Source organism: Triticum aestivum, chromosome 5B (assembly GCF_018294505.1).
Source record: "Triticum aestivum cultivar Chinese Spring chromosome 5B, IWGSC CS RefSeq v2.1, whole genome shotgun sequence".
NCBI classification, from domain to species: domain Eukaryota; kingdom Viridiplantae; phylum Streptophyta; class Magnoliopsida; order Poales; family Poaceae; genus Triticum; species Triticum aestivum.
This window is the reverse complement of record NC_057807.1, coordinates 301,100,097-301,115,877: the sequence shown is the minus strand read 5'-3', so window position 1 is coordinate 301,115,877 and position 15,781 is coordinate 301,100,097. Positions and strand designations below refer to the sequence as shown.

At 40.9% G+C, this 15,781-nt stretch overlaps 1 protein-coding gene and 1 long non-coding RNA gene across 2 annotated transcripts; one reads left to right on the top strand and one right to left on the bottom strand.

Moving 5' to 3' along the window:
• Positions 1-101: 101 nt before the first annotated feature.
• On the top strand, positions 102-5,388 carry LOC123111513 (uncharacterized). Its single transcript, XR_006454510.1, has 5 exons — positions 102-574; positions 645-797; positions 1,824-1,953; positions 2,074-2,190; positions 2,961-5,388. It is a non-coding gene; the product is annotated as an uncharacterized lncRNA (long non-coding RNA).
• A 5,510-nt stretch (positions 5,389-10,898) lies between these two features.
• On the bottom strand, positions 10,899-15,606 carry LOC123111512 (GDSL esterase/lipase At4g26790). The gene is made up of 2 exons (XM_044532318.1): positions 15,110-15,606; positions 10,899-12,779 (listed from the first exon to the last, which is right to left on the bottom strand). Exons 1-2 carry the CDS (start codon positions 15,485-15,487, stop codon positions 12,093-12,095), a joined length of 1,065 nt encoding a protein of 354 aa, XP_044388253.1. The 5' UTR covers positions 15,488-15,606; the 3' UTR covers positions 10,899-12,092.
• Positions 15,607-15,781: the final 175 nt, after the last annotated feature.

Genomic DNA, 15,781 nt, shown 5'->3' with positions numbered 1-15,781 from the left:
TGGTTTTAAGGGTGGATGACTGATAGGCCTTGTTAGATGTGGGTCCAAAGAATGACGTGAGTTGGCTCTTGTTTTGGGTATCTGAAGTAGGGGATGTGCCATCTGTGCGGTGAAAACCTAATCACCTATCCCTGCCCGTCCTCGAGCCCCATGTCCCCTTCCCTTCCCTTCCGTGTGCACCGCCGCCTCTCCTCGCCCCCTCCCATGCTCTCCAGTCTCCACCACCACGCCGCCCCTTGCTTCGCTTCTATCCTCCTCTCGATCCGGCGCCCATGCACGCAGTGGTTACGGATGGGAGAGCATGGGAGGGCAGGGCCACACAGCGTGGGTGTGTAGGAGCAGGAAGAGGTGAGGAGGATGACAGCGTGGGGAAAAGGAAGCCAGATCGAAGTTCTCGGCAGCGCTCGCGTCGCCCTGCAGTCGAGGGACGTCGCAAACAAGCGAGGAGGAGGACAACGCCTGGATTCAGCCCCGGCCCGGGCCCGGGCCTCGTGGATCTGGCGATGGTATCGTGAGAGGCTTGGGCCTCCTTCCCGGACAAGGCGGTGCTGCTCGTGCTAGGCGACGGTTCAAGGTGAGGCCCCTCCTCTAGCCACATCCAGTTTCTCCCGTGAGTTTGTGCTAAAAGTATGAGTTCTTGTTAGGGTAGGGTAGCAGTACTCTCTTGGTTGTAGCTGGGCCTTCAACCGGCCAGACATGGAGCTCCAGCATGCACGTGTGCCTACCCTCCTTGCCCATGAGTACCTGCAACAACAGCAGATACCGGTCAGATAAATACTACACAAATCATGTGCATGGTATGTTCCCAATCTTGATTTACAGACCGTGTGCTGTAGTTAGTTCAGGTGATTATCAATTGATCTGAAACCAACCTCAGTACATGCATATCTCTGACTTGAGAAGAATGCACACAACAACTTAAGCACCATTGATGAGAACATAATACTATTTCGATGATTGTCTTGTTCGTGTGCTTGTCTGAATAAAGCGCATATGTTAGAGAGGAATTGAAAACATTTTACTTTGAAATCAGAGAGCAGGCTGCCGTTGGTTAATTCCATTAATAGTAGCTGTCATAGGTAACAGAAATAGAATCCAGAAAAAAACATACCAACCTGCTTGTGTTCCTGAGAGAGTGTATTTTCTCCATACCTCACTATTCTTGATACATATGGTCATCTTTGTTATGGACAACACACTTGACAACCTCTCTTTATGGCACAAAACTGAAACTGTGCCATGAATATATTTTCCTTGCATGCTTGTCTAAATAAAGTGTCAATACACATGTCATAGTCGCATAGATATACAAATCCCTTATTCCTGTGAGCGAAACTGAAGCTTGCTACCTGTGTAAGACCAGTCATAAACATTTCTGTGATTGTAGCTGATTCCCGTCAGTGAAACTTTGCCATGACCATTGTTTATTCAGTGAAATAGCTGATTCCAATCATCCATCAACTAGATTTGTGATAATCACAACAACAAGCTCATATCTTATAAATTTCCTGATTGGTGATTATCCATTTTATATGATGTTTTTCATCTGCAAGCGCTGAGCTTTTTCCTTTCAAGTTTCTCTCTCTTACTCTATTTCATGAGATATATTTGTCCTCTCATTCCATCATTCAGTCTGTCGGTTACTCATGATGAGTGATTATATGCAATCATCCGACAATAATTAGTATAGATAATTAGTTATGCCAGGTTGCTACATTTCTATCTCCTTTTTGCCAATATGAAATACGATGGCATATTAATATTAAGTCGTCCGCTGCAGCATCACCCTTCTTTTCCGCCACCCTAACTTTTTTGCACCCCAGGCCTAGCAGGTGATAATGGCGCCGCGAGGATTCGCTGCCGTGAGGAGGACCCCGACCCGTATGATGGCCACCGGAAGGTCACACACTTCTTTGGCTCGCTCAGACTGGCTCCATTGACAGCTTCTCTAAGGTATCTTCTTGTGCAGCTTCACTCTTGCTTGTGTTTCTCGTGCAAAAAAGTAAGCTACCTGGTACCTCTCTACTCTGCTTTAGATGGGTGAACCTTTAACCCATCTTTTATTGCTTGCAGGTATATTTGTTGGGTTCCTCTTGGCGTGTTGAACAAAAATTGGCGTTCAGCACTGCTATTTAAAGATGGTTTGATCAGTAGTAGGGAAAACCCATAGATGGAAGGAAATTATTGTAGGTGAGAGCATGGTACCCTGTCTCTTCCTATTTTGTTCCTTTCTTATAGTATTACTTGAGGCATTATTTATATCAAAAGAATCAGATTGAACATTTAATATCCTTATTCCTTATCATGCTACACAGAGGCCATTAGGTTTGCATTCAGGTGCTAATTGTTTAATAAACATCATGCATTAGTTAGTTATAATCCTTGATCTTTTCCACAAACATGATGATTATGTTCAGTAGGATTGTCCGTTTCATATCCCAGAGATGTATCATTGTAAAGTAAGGTTTAAACAATGTAAGAGCACAACTTTGTACTAGAATGCTTACTGTGTTTTAAATGTTGGTGTTTCTAAGAAAGTAAATTTGGTTGTGATCTTCAAATGGTCTAAAATTTAGTTGAGGGATGACAAAGCCTGAATGTGGCCACATTTTGGTGGGGAAGGAGGGATATAGTCTTTATAATTTAATCTTAGCCTTACACTTCTGTGATTCATTGCCGAAATGTATCTCGATGTAGTTTTGTCTGTATTGGGATTGGGATTTAAGCTTATTCCTTTCTGAGACGCACACATAAATACTGTGTGCTATATGGGCTGGAAAAATAGTGTTGAAATTTAAACTCGGATCGTATGGGCACTCTAGAGAAGCGACTGGGTCATATCTCTGTTTGGGACTAATTGTCAAATGAATAATATTATTTCATGTGTATATATTTTTGAGGCTGTATAATTCCTCTATTTTGATTGCTCATAGTCTGTTCTTTTTTGATTGCTTGTTTAGGTATCTAAGAATGCTGATGAGTACAATCAGAGCAAGCCTCAGCTTGTACTATATCTATGGGCTTATGCAACTGCGGCCTATGCAGGTGAACAATACAAAGCTGATACAAGGTTGGTGATTTAATATTGATTCAAGGCAACATGGTCTACTATGGTTGTTGCGCTTCCATGTGATCATCTTCCAAATTACGTGTTTCTTCAGGTTAACCATTTGCATGCTTTGGTTGGCATTCTACCTTACAGTTCTAGGTTGATGTCCCATAGTTAGGTTGTTAAGAAAATGGTTTAGTTCTTAGACAGACTGTAAGTAGTTGATCTTAAATAGCTAGAAATCGAATGGGGTTCTGATTAGTTTGTTAAATGAATGGAGTTTTGGTCTATCACTCGACATGTAAATTTAGATTGGAAAGATTCTTCAACCTCACCATGGGAACAATTTGAGTTGTGGGCATCTTAAATAACTACCCTGCCGTTTTGTCGGCTCTTGGTTCAAGCACTCGAATAAAGATATGTTCTTTGTCATATCTTGTTTGGTTGTTTGTTGCTCTACTACTTTATTGTTTGTTGTGGTCCCCCGTGGTAATAATTTTTAGGCTTTCATTCGTGAGGAGAAATGATTTGGTTAATGTTGTTTGTATCAGTTATATAGTGAATGTGATGGTGCAAATTGGTTGGGACCCACTTGCTTACATTGTACGTAGCAGGAGAAATGTTTTCTTGGAGCAAGGTTGTCAACTAGCTCATCTATGTTTCTAAGTGAACGCCTCTTTTGCTATTGGTTGAAGGGATATGTTAATTATAATAATTGTACTGCCTCATCTATCAGTATTTGTGTCATTGCCTATATTGCAGTTCTGCCCATGGTTGAAATATTGTGTCTTGAACTCTTGGTCGTTGAAAACCAGCCATTAAATGCAGTTTGAGCGGCAATGAAATTTTAACTGGCGTGTACATGCGATCTATTGATCATAATTCATTACATTACGAGCTTTTGATGTGGTTAATAGCTGGAATTATTTCATCTTTGCGGCATAAGGTGGCTGAAGTAGACGAGTGACTTTTATTGCGTTACTTTATGCCTTTCCCTTCCATTTAATGGCAAATACAATTCAATATTTTGATGTCAATAGTTCTTTTTCTATTGCTTTGATGTATCCCAGCCTTTTGTCATTCTGGAGTGTATAGTCAATGCTAATAATTTAAGAGCAATCTCAAAATGTTCGTTGATCTGTTCTGGACTATGGTTCATCTATCTATGGTTGTAATTGCAAATGACAACTATAATAAATGTTGCGCCTTTTTTCACCATGCATTTTGTAGATGATTCGGTTATCTCTTTTCACCATCTTGAATGTGAGCTTGTTCCAAATAGATTTACCAAGCTAACTCTTGTATCCTACATTGCTATTACAGAAACTAAATTGCCCTTCATAAAATTCTGTAAACTCGAAATGGAAATGTTAATAATCAATATCAATTACTGTGGGGTTTTCTTTGTTAGCACAATTTTGGAAATACGAGTGGTTGACTAAAATATCAAAAAACAAAATTCCACTTTAAGTTTGAAATTCAAATTGGGAAATGGGCACATCAATCATAAATAATTAATTTTAGCACTGAAAATACCAGACAACCAAACTTCTATTTTTGAAGCAATTGCAATTTTGTAGCTTACGTTTCCACATTTTACCTGGTTGGATTCATGTTTTTGTTTATCTAGGATCTTAACCAATGGAAAATAGTTTATTATGCGTTGTTGCCATTTTCTGTGTCAGCTTCGCCATGTTTTTTTGTTAGTAATTGAAACTGCATGAACTTCATTTATGTTATATTTTGGTAGTGAATCCTCTCAGCTGTACAAGTTTCACAAGCAAAGTTCATGCACATGTCCATTATTTATGAGTTCGGGCGAATTGTTTTTGTTGTGGTTGCCTTCTTTCAACTCTTCCTCGGCCATATTTGGAATTATAGGGTACCTAACCTCCATCGTCCTATTTCTGTTGCTGGACGTGACTTCAGGATGGGACCAAACATTCCTGGGCAATATCAATAGGTCCACGACAAAATCTCTATTAGGTGCTTCTATTCCTTTACCCATGTCTCTTTTGGTGCTTCTATTCCTTTACCCCTGTCTCTTTTGTCTCTTTTGATTTTGATTTCCTAATGTATGGTTTATCTGACTACAATGTACTAGGTCTGAGAAAGAAGACAAATAGGAGGGTTTTTTGCGGGTGAGAAACAGGGGAATGCGATGGAAGAATCTCAAATTTATCCTTACATTTTGATGTTTTATAAATAAACAACAAACAATATTTACTCCATATGTCGCCTGTTTATTTATTTATTTATTTATTTATTTATGGACAAAGAGAGTACTTGAATTAAGGTAAATCACTATTGGCTCATACATTACACTACTATTATCATAATCAATTTGTGTGTATGTTGAATAAACGAGGAATGTAGAAGTTAATCAATTGGGCACATATATCGATGCTATTAGTAAAATGCATTTTTAAGTTATACGCAGAGTTATTTTTTGCTGGAGATCATCGGCGATGGGTTACTACTCCCTCTATTTCAATTTACAAGTCGTGCGCGTATACCTAGGTTGCCAATTTTATCAGCCTAATATAAACTATATAACATAAAAATTATACGGTTTGAAAATAAAACATCTGAATTTATATTGGTATATTTTTTTGTAATATATGATTTGTATTAGGTTGGTCAAATTGACAAAATTGACAACCTAGGGGTACGTGTGTAGTTTAATTTTGTTTGAGAGCATCACAAAACACACAAATGTCTTCAGTTTGCCTTTGTGTATGTGATTATGTTCTTCTATTTATATTAATAAGTTCACTAGGAAACATATATTGATATTTATATGCAAATATATAATGATTCTAATACTTGATTTGCTTTGGTTATTTGCGTCACAGAAGTAACGAGTCATGACCACTCTTAACTTGCATGATTCCAATACATGGTTTGCTCTTGTTTTTTGCGCCATTGGCGCAACGGGTCATCTAGTATTGAGAAAACCTGAAGGAGCTACCCGAAACAGTTTTTCCACCGTCACAAGCTTCCATTCTTCCATGATCCCATCTGGAGGCATTTTTTGGTACTGTGCCAGAGGGGGAATCGATCACAGAGGCTTCTACATCAAATGATGTGTGAGTAGTTCATCACAGACTTACGGGTCCATAGCTAGTAGCTAGATGACTTTTTCTCTCTCTTTGATCTTCAATACAATGGTCTCCTCGATCTTCTTGGAGTTCTATCCGATGTAGTCTTCTTTTGCTGTGTGTTTGTTGGGATAAGATAAATTGTGGGTTTATGATTAGATTATTCATTGAAAGTAATTAACTCTTTTTTGAACTTTATTATGCATGATTATGATAGCTTTTTATTTCTCTCTGATCTATCCATTTAGTTTGGCCAATTAGATTGATTTGTCTTCAGGTGGGGAGGTGCTTTGTAATCGGTTCAATCTTGCGGTGTCCTCACCTCATGACAGAAGGGGTAGCTAGGCACGTATCTGTATTGTTGCCATTAATGGTAAAATGAGGGGTTCATTCATATTTTTTGAGTTTACTTTGTCTACATCATGTCATCTTCCTTAAGGCGATACTCTATTTGTCATGAACTTAATACCATAGATGCATTCTGGATAGCGGTCGATTGGTGGAGTAATAGTAGTAGATGCAGGCATGAGTCAGTCTACTTGTCACCGACGTGATGCCTATATGTGTGATCATTGCAATGAATAACGTCATAACTATGTGATCTTCTATCAATTGCCCAACAGTAATTTGTCTACCCACTGTATGCTATTATTTCGAGAGAGAAGCCTCTAGTGAAAACTATGACCCCTGAGTATACTTTAATCATATTACTAAAACCAAATATACCTTGTTGCAATTTATTTACTTTTATTTTGTTTTGAAATTTATCCATGTATCTATACATGATTTAATACTTGCAAGTAACGACTTCAAGGGGATTGACAACCCTCCTCCCTGTGTTGGGTGCAAGTATTTGCTTTTGTGTGTGCAAGTGTTGTTCATTGGGGGTTGTGTGATTCTCCTATTAGCTCGATAACCTTGGTTCTCACTGAGGGAAATACTTGTATCTACTGTACTACTTTTTCACCCTCCCTCTTTGGGGAAAATTCCAACGCAACTCGCAAGTAGCAGAAAGAATTTCTAGCACCGTCGTCGAGGAGACATCATCAAATTCTTACAAAGTTCCTATATAAAAATTATCAATTACTTGCTCTACTTTTTTATTTGCCTTTGCTTCTCTTTTTCATCTCCCTCCACTTTTCTAAAGAATCAAAGATACCAAAAATATTTTGTGTGCTATCTTTGCTTGTGTTGCCATGTGCCTTTTATTTGCTTGACAAGAAATTTATAAAGTGAATCATGATAGCTCCTTGAGTGAAAAGCATGATTTTAATGACGTTAGTATAAATTCTATTAATGTCAGTTGTGCTAATGATATACAAAGAAACAAGCTTGGGGATGGTGATTTTGCTATGCCCACTACTTATTGCAATGATCATGACTGGGGTGATAATGCTTCTTACGATCTTGAAAATTTATTTAAGCTTCATGATAAATATGTCATTGATAATAATGTTTGCAATAGTATTGAAAGTGGGTTTGGAAGAGTGTCAACTTTAGGTAAAAAGAATCCCACATATTTGGAGAGTGTTCGATCTTATGAATATTTTGATAAAAGTGGGTTTGGAGAGGTCATGACTTTATTTGATGCTAATTCCACTATCTTGGAAGATTGTAAAACTTTTATGCATGTGGATCACAAAGAGAATATTTTATAAGATAGCTATATTGTGGAATTTGAATATGATCCTACATGTAATTATTTTTAGAGAGGCAAATATGATTATAAAAATCGTCGTGTCACTAAATTACCTCTCTTTGCGTTGAAATTATTAATGCCTCACTCTTCCTATTTGCATATGCTAGATATTGCTTGTCTTAATAATTGTTTTTCCTATAAAATGCCTATACATAGGAAGAGGGTTAGATTTAAATATGTTTGTCACATGTTTTATGATGCTCTCTTTGTGTTTCAATTATTATCTTTCATGTGAGCATCATTGAAATCTCAAGCATGTTTTAATGGCTATAAAGAAAGAGCTTGTTGGGAGGCAACCGAAAAGTTACCGTAATTTTTTGCTTTTACTTTCTATTTTGTGTGCTCACATAATTTTTGCTACTTTACTGATTGATTGTGTTTTTATGTTTTATTAGTGTTTGTGCCAAGTAAAGCCTTTGGAATTATTTGGACAATAGTTGACTTGATTGTATGAAAAAGCAAAAACTTTTCCGTCCAGTATTGGAATTACTTTAATTCACTGGAACGTGATAAAATCCTAATTTTTTTTACAGATGATTGATATACAAATTGCCCACATTGTCCTAATTGTTCATAATTTTTGGAGTTACAAAAGTATAGTTTTTGTTCAGATCATTATAGACTATTCTGTTTTAGTCGGATTCTGTTTTTGTTGCATAGTTCGCTTGTTTTAATGATACTATGGTTTATATCGTGGGAGGGGGGAGGGGGGTATAAGTCATGGAGAAGTTAGAATACAGTATGTATTATGCAAGAATAAATTATGAATGAGTTTACAAGAGTACCTAAGGTTTATGATTTGTCTATTATACTAACGGATCTCACGAGGTTTCTATTCAGGTCTACTTTTACCATATTATAAAAACTATAAATACTTTGCTGCAATTTAATTAATTTACTTTTATTTTGCAATTTATCCATCTACCTATACAAGATTTAATCCTTGCAAGTAACGAGTTCAAGGGGATTGACCCCCTTGCCCGCGTTGGGTGCAAGTATTTACTTTTCTGTGAAGGTGTTGTTCATTGGGGTTTGTGTGATTCTCCTATTGGTTCGATAACCTTGGTTCCTATTGGGGAAATACTTATCTCTATTGTACTGCTTCACCCTTCCTCTTCGGGAAAAATCCCAATGCAGCTCACAAGTAGTAGTCACTACGACAGATTACTTGCAAGATTGAACCCAACTAATGCACACGTCTTCCACTACTGGTTATTGTTCAAAATTGGCCAAGGTTAACAAGCAGCCAGAAAAAAATAATATAAATCTATATATCAATCAAGATGCCATCCATAAATCTGAACATAATGAAATAATTCATAATATGATCAACATCACCGCTAAGAATACATCAGATTAACCATAATCATGTAAGGCAGTTCATATGGCTATTGTTGAACATCTAAACACATAAAGAGGAGATATTAAAACTTGGCTACTGCCATGAACCCATAGTCCAACGGTGGACTACTCACAACTCATCTTGGAGCACGAAGATCAATCTTTGTGATGATGGAGATGAAATCCCCCTCTGGCAGAGTACCAAATCAGGCATGAAACTAACATGGCCACGGAATCGCGAAGTGGCGACGACGGACAAATGCACGAAAATCAGGATGAAAGTGTCAGAATATAAATAGACCAGTGGGCATCGGATCCACCGGGGGGAGCCCCACAAGAGGTAGGCACCCCTAGCCCCCTGCAAGTAGGGCACCTCCTAGGGGGGCTAGGCCCCATGGGCCCAAGCAAGGGTTGGGCCTTGGCCCCCTTGTTTTCTTCTGGTGCAAAGCACCTCACCAATTTTTGTTTTATTCTTTATGGATTTCCGTATGGTGATTTTCTGAAACCCAAAAACATGAACTGGCATTGGGCACTGGATTACTATGTTAGTCTAGTAAAAACTGATAAAAAGCCCAAAGTGTATATAATTGATAGCAATGTAGCATGAATCATACAAAATTTATAAATATGTTTGAGGCGTATTTGCTACCACCTTGCAAATGGCATCTATCCTCCATGGTCCACATTTGTGATGACAATCCCACATCCTCATGGCGACGATAGATCACAATACATCAAGATTCATCAAGAAAGGATGTTGAGAGAGCTTTTAGTGTGCTTCAAAAGTGTTTTGCCATTATTTGTGGACCAGCCGAATATTGGAACCCGCAGGTCATATGGAAAATAATGACATGTTGCATCATCTTGCATAACATGATCATTGAAGATGAGAGAGGCATGCGAGGCAACTATCGGTACATCTCCAATAGGGATCTTGTTGAGCCGGAACACCATCCAACATGATACATAGATTCTTCACAGCTCATCGACGTATCAAAAATCAAGTTCATACCCAGCTCCAAAATGATCTTCCGTTTTGTGTGTTTGAATTTGAATAATTTCATTTGTAAAATTTAAATTTGTAATATTGGTGAATTATGTGAACCTTCATTATCAAGTTTGGATTTAATATGTGTGCAAATATACAGTTGAAATATAGTATACGTAAAGCAAATCTCAGAGGAATTGACGAAGAAGTTTTTTTATTGAGTTAAGTTTTAGGGGTTCAGATAGACATGTTTTGTTGAACTCCTCAAATTTGAGGACTTAAGGTTTGAGGGGCTATTTGATGAGCTAAATTGTAGGAGTTCGGCTAGAGATGTCTTTTTGTTGGATTAAAATGTCCATGAAATAAATAAAATATCCCATATAAGGTGTCCATGTTATCGAGGAAACCCACGGTGGATCTGCACAAAATCTACCCTTTCCTATCACTACTAGTAACTGGCAGACCAGCTCTTTTTTATTTCATTGTAATACGTGTCTCATTTATATCATAAGGATCATAGTACAAGTCATGTAGACAGTGACCTGACAAGACTAAAAAGACATTAGAACGTTTGACTTTGCATAAAAAACACCAGCCAAGAAAGAAAATTACAATCATGACCGAAAAATCCTTTAAATTTGACACCATGCGTCCGTCACCTGGCTCCGACACTAGCACAACCGCCACCAAAGAAGTTTGGCTAGAGATGCTGTTGTTTGATTAAACTGCCCTTGAAGTAAAAGAAAATTTCCATATAAGATGTCCATGTTACCCAGGAAACCAAAGGTGGATCTGCACAAAATCTACTCTTTCCTACCACTATTATCTGATTTCCATAATTTTTGGGCGATGCTACAAATCAGCCGGATGATTTCTTAGAGAAATCATCCGCCTGTTCAGCCGTCGGATCAGTATGCTGGGAAGCGTTGGATTACAACAGGCAGCAGCAAGAGTGACAGCTTCAACGCAGCGCCATTGCAGCCCCAGCGGGAAGCTCCAACTCAGCACTAACGGCCTCCGGTGAGCTCCATTGCAACCGGATGAAGCTCCAGCGCAGCAATGACGCTCCGGCGAACTCCATTGCAACTCCGGCCTAGCTCCATTGCAGCCCCAATAAAGCTCCAACGGTTCCGGCGAAGCTTCGTTGCTTGCAACTCCGACCGAGCTCCAACGCAGCACCGGTGCTCTATCGAAGCTCGATTGCAACTTCGGCCGAGCACCATGGATGCTGCGTTGAAGCTTCGTCGCCGGCGAGCAGCGCCATGGATGCTGTGTTGAAGCACCATCGCTGATGCGTTGCAGCTCTGTCGCCGGCGAGCAGCGCCATGGATGATGCGATGAAGCACCATGGCTGTTGCGTTGCAGGTCTGCCGCCGGCGAGCAGCACCATGGATGTTGCGTTGCAGCTCTTTCGCCGGCGAGCAGCGCCATGGATGTTGCATCGAAGCTTCGTCGCCAGCGAGCAGCACTACAGATGCTGCGTTGAAGCACTGCAGCTTCAACAACCATCGCGAGTGCAGCCGCCGGCGAGAGCTCCCTTGCAGCCAAGCAGTACCGCCGCTGGCAAGCTCCACGGGATCGGGGCGCCGCTTGTGCTGCATTGTAGCTCCGCCGTCGTGGCGAGTTCCACGGGGACGCGACTTCCTCCGGCGATGGGCGGCGTCCGCCTCCGGCGAGCGGTGCCAGGCTCCAGCCTCCTCCTTCATGCTGCAGCGCCATGCCTCCTCTCCCGCGTTTGACATCAAGCGGGTGGAAAGAAGTGGGAACGAACATGTGGATGCGAAGAAGATAAGGCTGGGCGGTTGTGAGCGACGCGTGGGGCTGGACACGTGTCCGTGCGTTCCAGGCGGCTTACGCGCCGTGGAAAATCAGCCGGCTTAATTTAAACGTTTTCCTTTATATATGTACAAAATATCATACTAGGAATACTTGCAGCGTAGTTTTGATAATTTCGTCCGCTAAAAGCTTGTAAGTCCTCTGGGAAGGATGAACCGAATCGAAGAAGACGTACTTATCAGCATCCTGACACGTGAACGCCTCGTCCATGCCGCACAGGACGGTCGTCTCGATGAGCCCCGTGCCGCAGCAACCTCGCGCGACGTTCTCGAAGCCGTACTCCGACGGGTGGGCGAAGATGGCGGACGGCACGTCGTACACGTCCAGGTACACCACCCGCGCGCCGGCGAGCTCGGCGCCGAGCCTCACTACGGCGTCCCTGACCCCGGCGTTGTAACTCTGCGCAACCCGGTTGTACTCCTCGTTGCACTCCCCCGGCGCATCCCGGTTCAACGTCCTCGCCGCCGGCACGCACCCGAACGGCGGGATGCCGCTGAGCATGACCTTGCGCGCGCCGAGCTCGTAGGCTTGGCGGACGGCGTCTTCGGCGAGGCCTACCAGGTAGCCGGCGTAGTCCGTTGGCGCGTACTGGGCGCGCCGGAGAGGCATGACGTAGTAGTTCACGAAGAAATCGTTTGTGCCAATGCTGAAGATGTACAGCGCCTCGGCGATGATCTCGTCGGCCACGGTCTGGCCCTTGGCGTGCTTCAGCCTCTCCTTGTATTCCTTGAAGTATTCCAGCTGCTGACTTATTGATATCACTGACTATAATAATTAACTGAGTTAGACAAGAGTTACTTCCATAGGTGAAAAAAATGAGTATTTTTCACAAAGTTAATATCGTCGGAGTTTCGTATGGCGCTGATTTTGTATCAGATAATCTATATATAGTTGGACTATTTGTCACTGGAAGTTTGAATTTTGAAAAAAACATGCACCAATTTTGAAGCACATATTTGGGAAGCCAGTCCTTTGTTCTAAAGGGAACATGGTAGAACAATTTATAGGACTAGAATCATACAAAACCGTTCCACTTTTTCAGTTACGTAAAGTGAAGTTCATTTTTCTCAGAAAATAATAAAACAACCCATAAGACCTGCATACATACACACCATGACACACACTAACACACGTATCGATCGATAGGAATGCCTACTAAACTCGTGATGGTAGAGGATTTTGAAGTCACCACCGATGCTTGGTGGTGACGTGTACGTCATGTATCATAAAAGCAGAAGTCGATATCAGTGAGAGGTGAGACGCACAGTCAACATGAACTGCTGCACAACCGCCCTCCTAATACCCTCCAATATCATGTCGGTTTTAAAACTATTTTATTGATAGTCATTTGTTTTTTTTGTGTGGGGTGATAGTCATTGTTAATGGCATGTACAACAATGCAATATTAGCTCTCTTTAAAAGATTTTAAACATGTATAAGGTGAGAGAGAGGGGAGGGGATAAGGGAAGATAAGGATACATCGTCCGTTTTTTACAGACAATTTGTAAGACATATCGACGATGTGATTATTTGCTATTGTCAGATGTTACATTTTTTTGTTCCTTGAAAATAGGGAATATCCCATCGCATCGAGTGTCTTTTTTCTTCTTTCAGATGTTGAAAGTATCTCACACTAAAAAATGTGTAGTTATTTATAGACTGCTCACATAAATAGTCATGCAAACAGACCGTCGTACCTTCGTACATGTCCTCATATCACATTTGTCCTTCTCAAAGAGTTCCATTTTAGAAGATGACAAGACAGTTCTAGCACTATGTAATTTAATTGTTATATGACATGTAGGGGTACAATGTAGCAGTCCAAACAAATGTACTAGTGTACTGCTTAGTACTCTCATAATCGGGAGTAACGCAGCACAGCGCAATATTACTGCCAACAGTACTGAAAAGGAAAGAAGATGAATTAAACGATAGTGAAAGCGGTTTCATTTCTCTTTCAATGAATCACTTTCAATAACCTAACTGAATTTAAGTCTAAAAGAACATTAATTAAATGTTAAAGGACATAATTACTATAACTACAATGTGAACATAATTTAGGATACAAATGTTTGATTTTGTTCCCTTGCAATGTTTTCTGTAATGGCATCGGTATCATGTATTCCGCAATTTCCCTGATTTTGATGAGTTTTTAAATAGCACTCTCTCTGTTCACAAATATAAGATGTTAGGGAGTAACTTTTTTCTGAATCGGATGTATATAGAAACGTTTTTGTGTGTTTATTGACTCATTTCAGTCTCTGTGTAGTTTATATTAAAATATTTAAACATCTTATATTTGTGAACAGGGGAGTATATAGATATTTAAAAACAGTACTCCCTCTGTTCCAAAATAGATGACCCGACTTTATACTAACTTTATACAAAGTCGGGTCATCTATTTTGGAACGAAGGGAGTAGGTTTCATGTATTTTGCGACTTGCTTGTACGAATATATCCGAATGCTAGCGGTGATATCATGATGTTTCTTATGATATAGAGAATATTAACCGAACTGTTTGACTAGTAGACCTAAACATATCTATACCAATTATCCATCAGATCAACACACGCTCTACAATATGGGAACATATTTTGTGTGTGTGTGTGTGCGCGCGCGCGCGCGTGTGTGTCGTATAATGAAAGATACTACCCTTGCAAATTATCCCTCATAGATTTCAGGTCTTGTGATTACTTCAAAGTATTTATGTATGACCGTACAAACAGACCACCTCGTGGTTCAGAAACATACGAGGATTTTTGAGTTATCAATAATTTTGACTGTGTACCATAAGATTTGTTTCAAGAAAACATTGGAAAATATATGTTTCCCTCCACTAAGTAACCTAATAACTTGAACTCCACCGAGTTGAGATTGGGGAGTAGTTTTTTAGGACTGAGGGAGTTTCAAGTAGTTATTCCTTATACGTCAGTCATAGAGTACTGAACTGAAATGTTCTAGACGCAGTTCGATGATCACATCTTTTCAGAGCTCAACATCAGCTAGCCTTAGTGACGTGCAAATTCGCCGGCCAAAACCAATCGAGACGGGGTAAAAAGATGATTGCCATATAGAGTAACGACCAGTAGCTTACTGCGAGTTTTGCCGTCATAGTGTCCAGCCCGGTGCCTCCTGAAGCGAAGCTGACGCCGCCAGCGAGCTGGTCGATGGTGTAGCTGCCGTCCAGGTAGGCCGGCACGGAGGTCGCCAAGCCGAGCGCCTCCGACATGAAGTCGGTGACGAGGCGGCCGTTGGTGAACCGGCCGGTGGCGACGCCGCCTTCGAAGTCGCGCCCGTACGGCGGGAAGTTGCCCTTGGCGACGGTGGGGATGTAGTCGTTGTTGCCGGGATCCACCGTGGAGTCCCCGAACACGATGATCGCGGGGACCTTCCCGGCCGTCGCCCCGCTGCTGGATGACAGCAGGAGGTGCATCAAGATCAGTGGCCAGTACTGCACGACTTGTGAGGACATCTTCGGCGCTGGATCTTAATTCGCGGGCCACGATGATCGAGATGCGGTTTGTCTAGGAGTATATGTAGTGACTGCATGTGTGCACCCGTATCCAGGCGACAGTGGAACCGATAACATCGATCTAGTTGGAAACTTTAAGATCGAGCTGAGTTTTTATTTTCTGCTGTCACGCATGTATTTTCCAGTTCACATGCTTTGAAGCCGTTTTAGTTTAAGTGCCAAATCAACATCTTATTGTCCTCCCAATACAGAGGAGAGGAGATGTTGATTTGCACATGCGTGATGTATCTCCCT

Excerpts from the sequence above, each read along its gene's own strand:
- LOC123111512 (XM_044532318.1), bottom strand. The coding sequence starts at position 15,487 with ATGTCCTCACAAGTCGTGCAGTACTGGCCACTGATCTTGATGCACCTC. Across the intron at positions 12,780-15,109 it reads CTATGACGGCAAAACTCGCA|TCAGTGATATCAATAAGTCA; the intron begins GTAAGCTACTGG and ends TAATTATTATAG.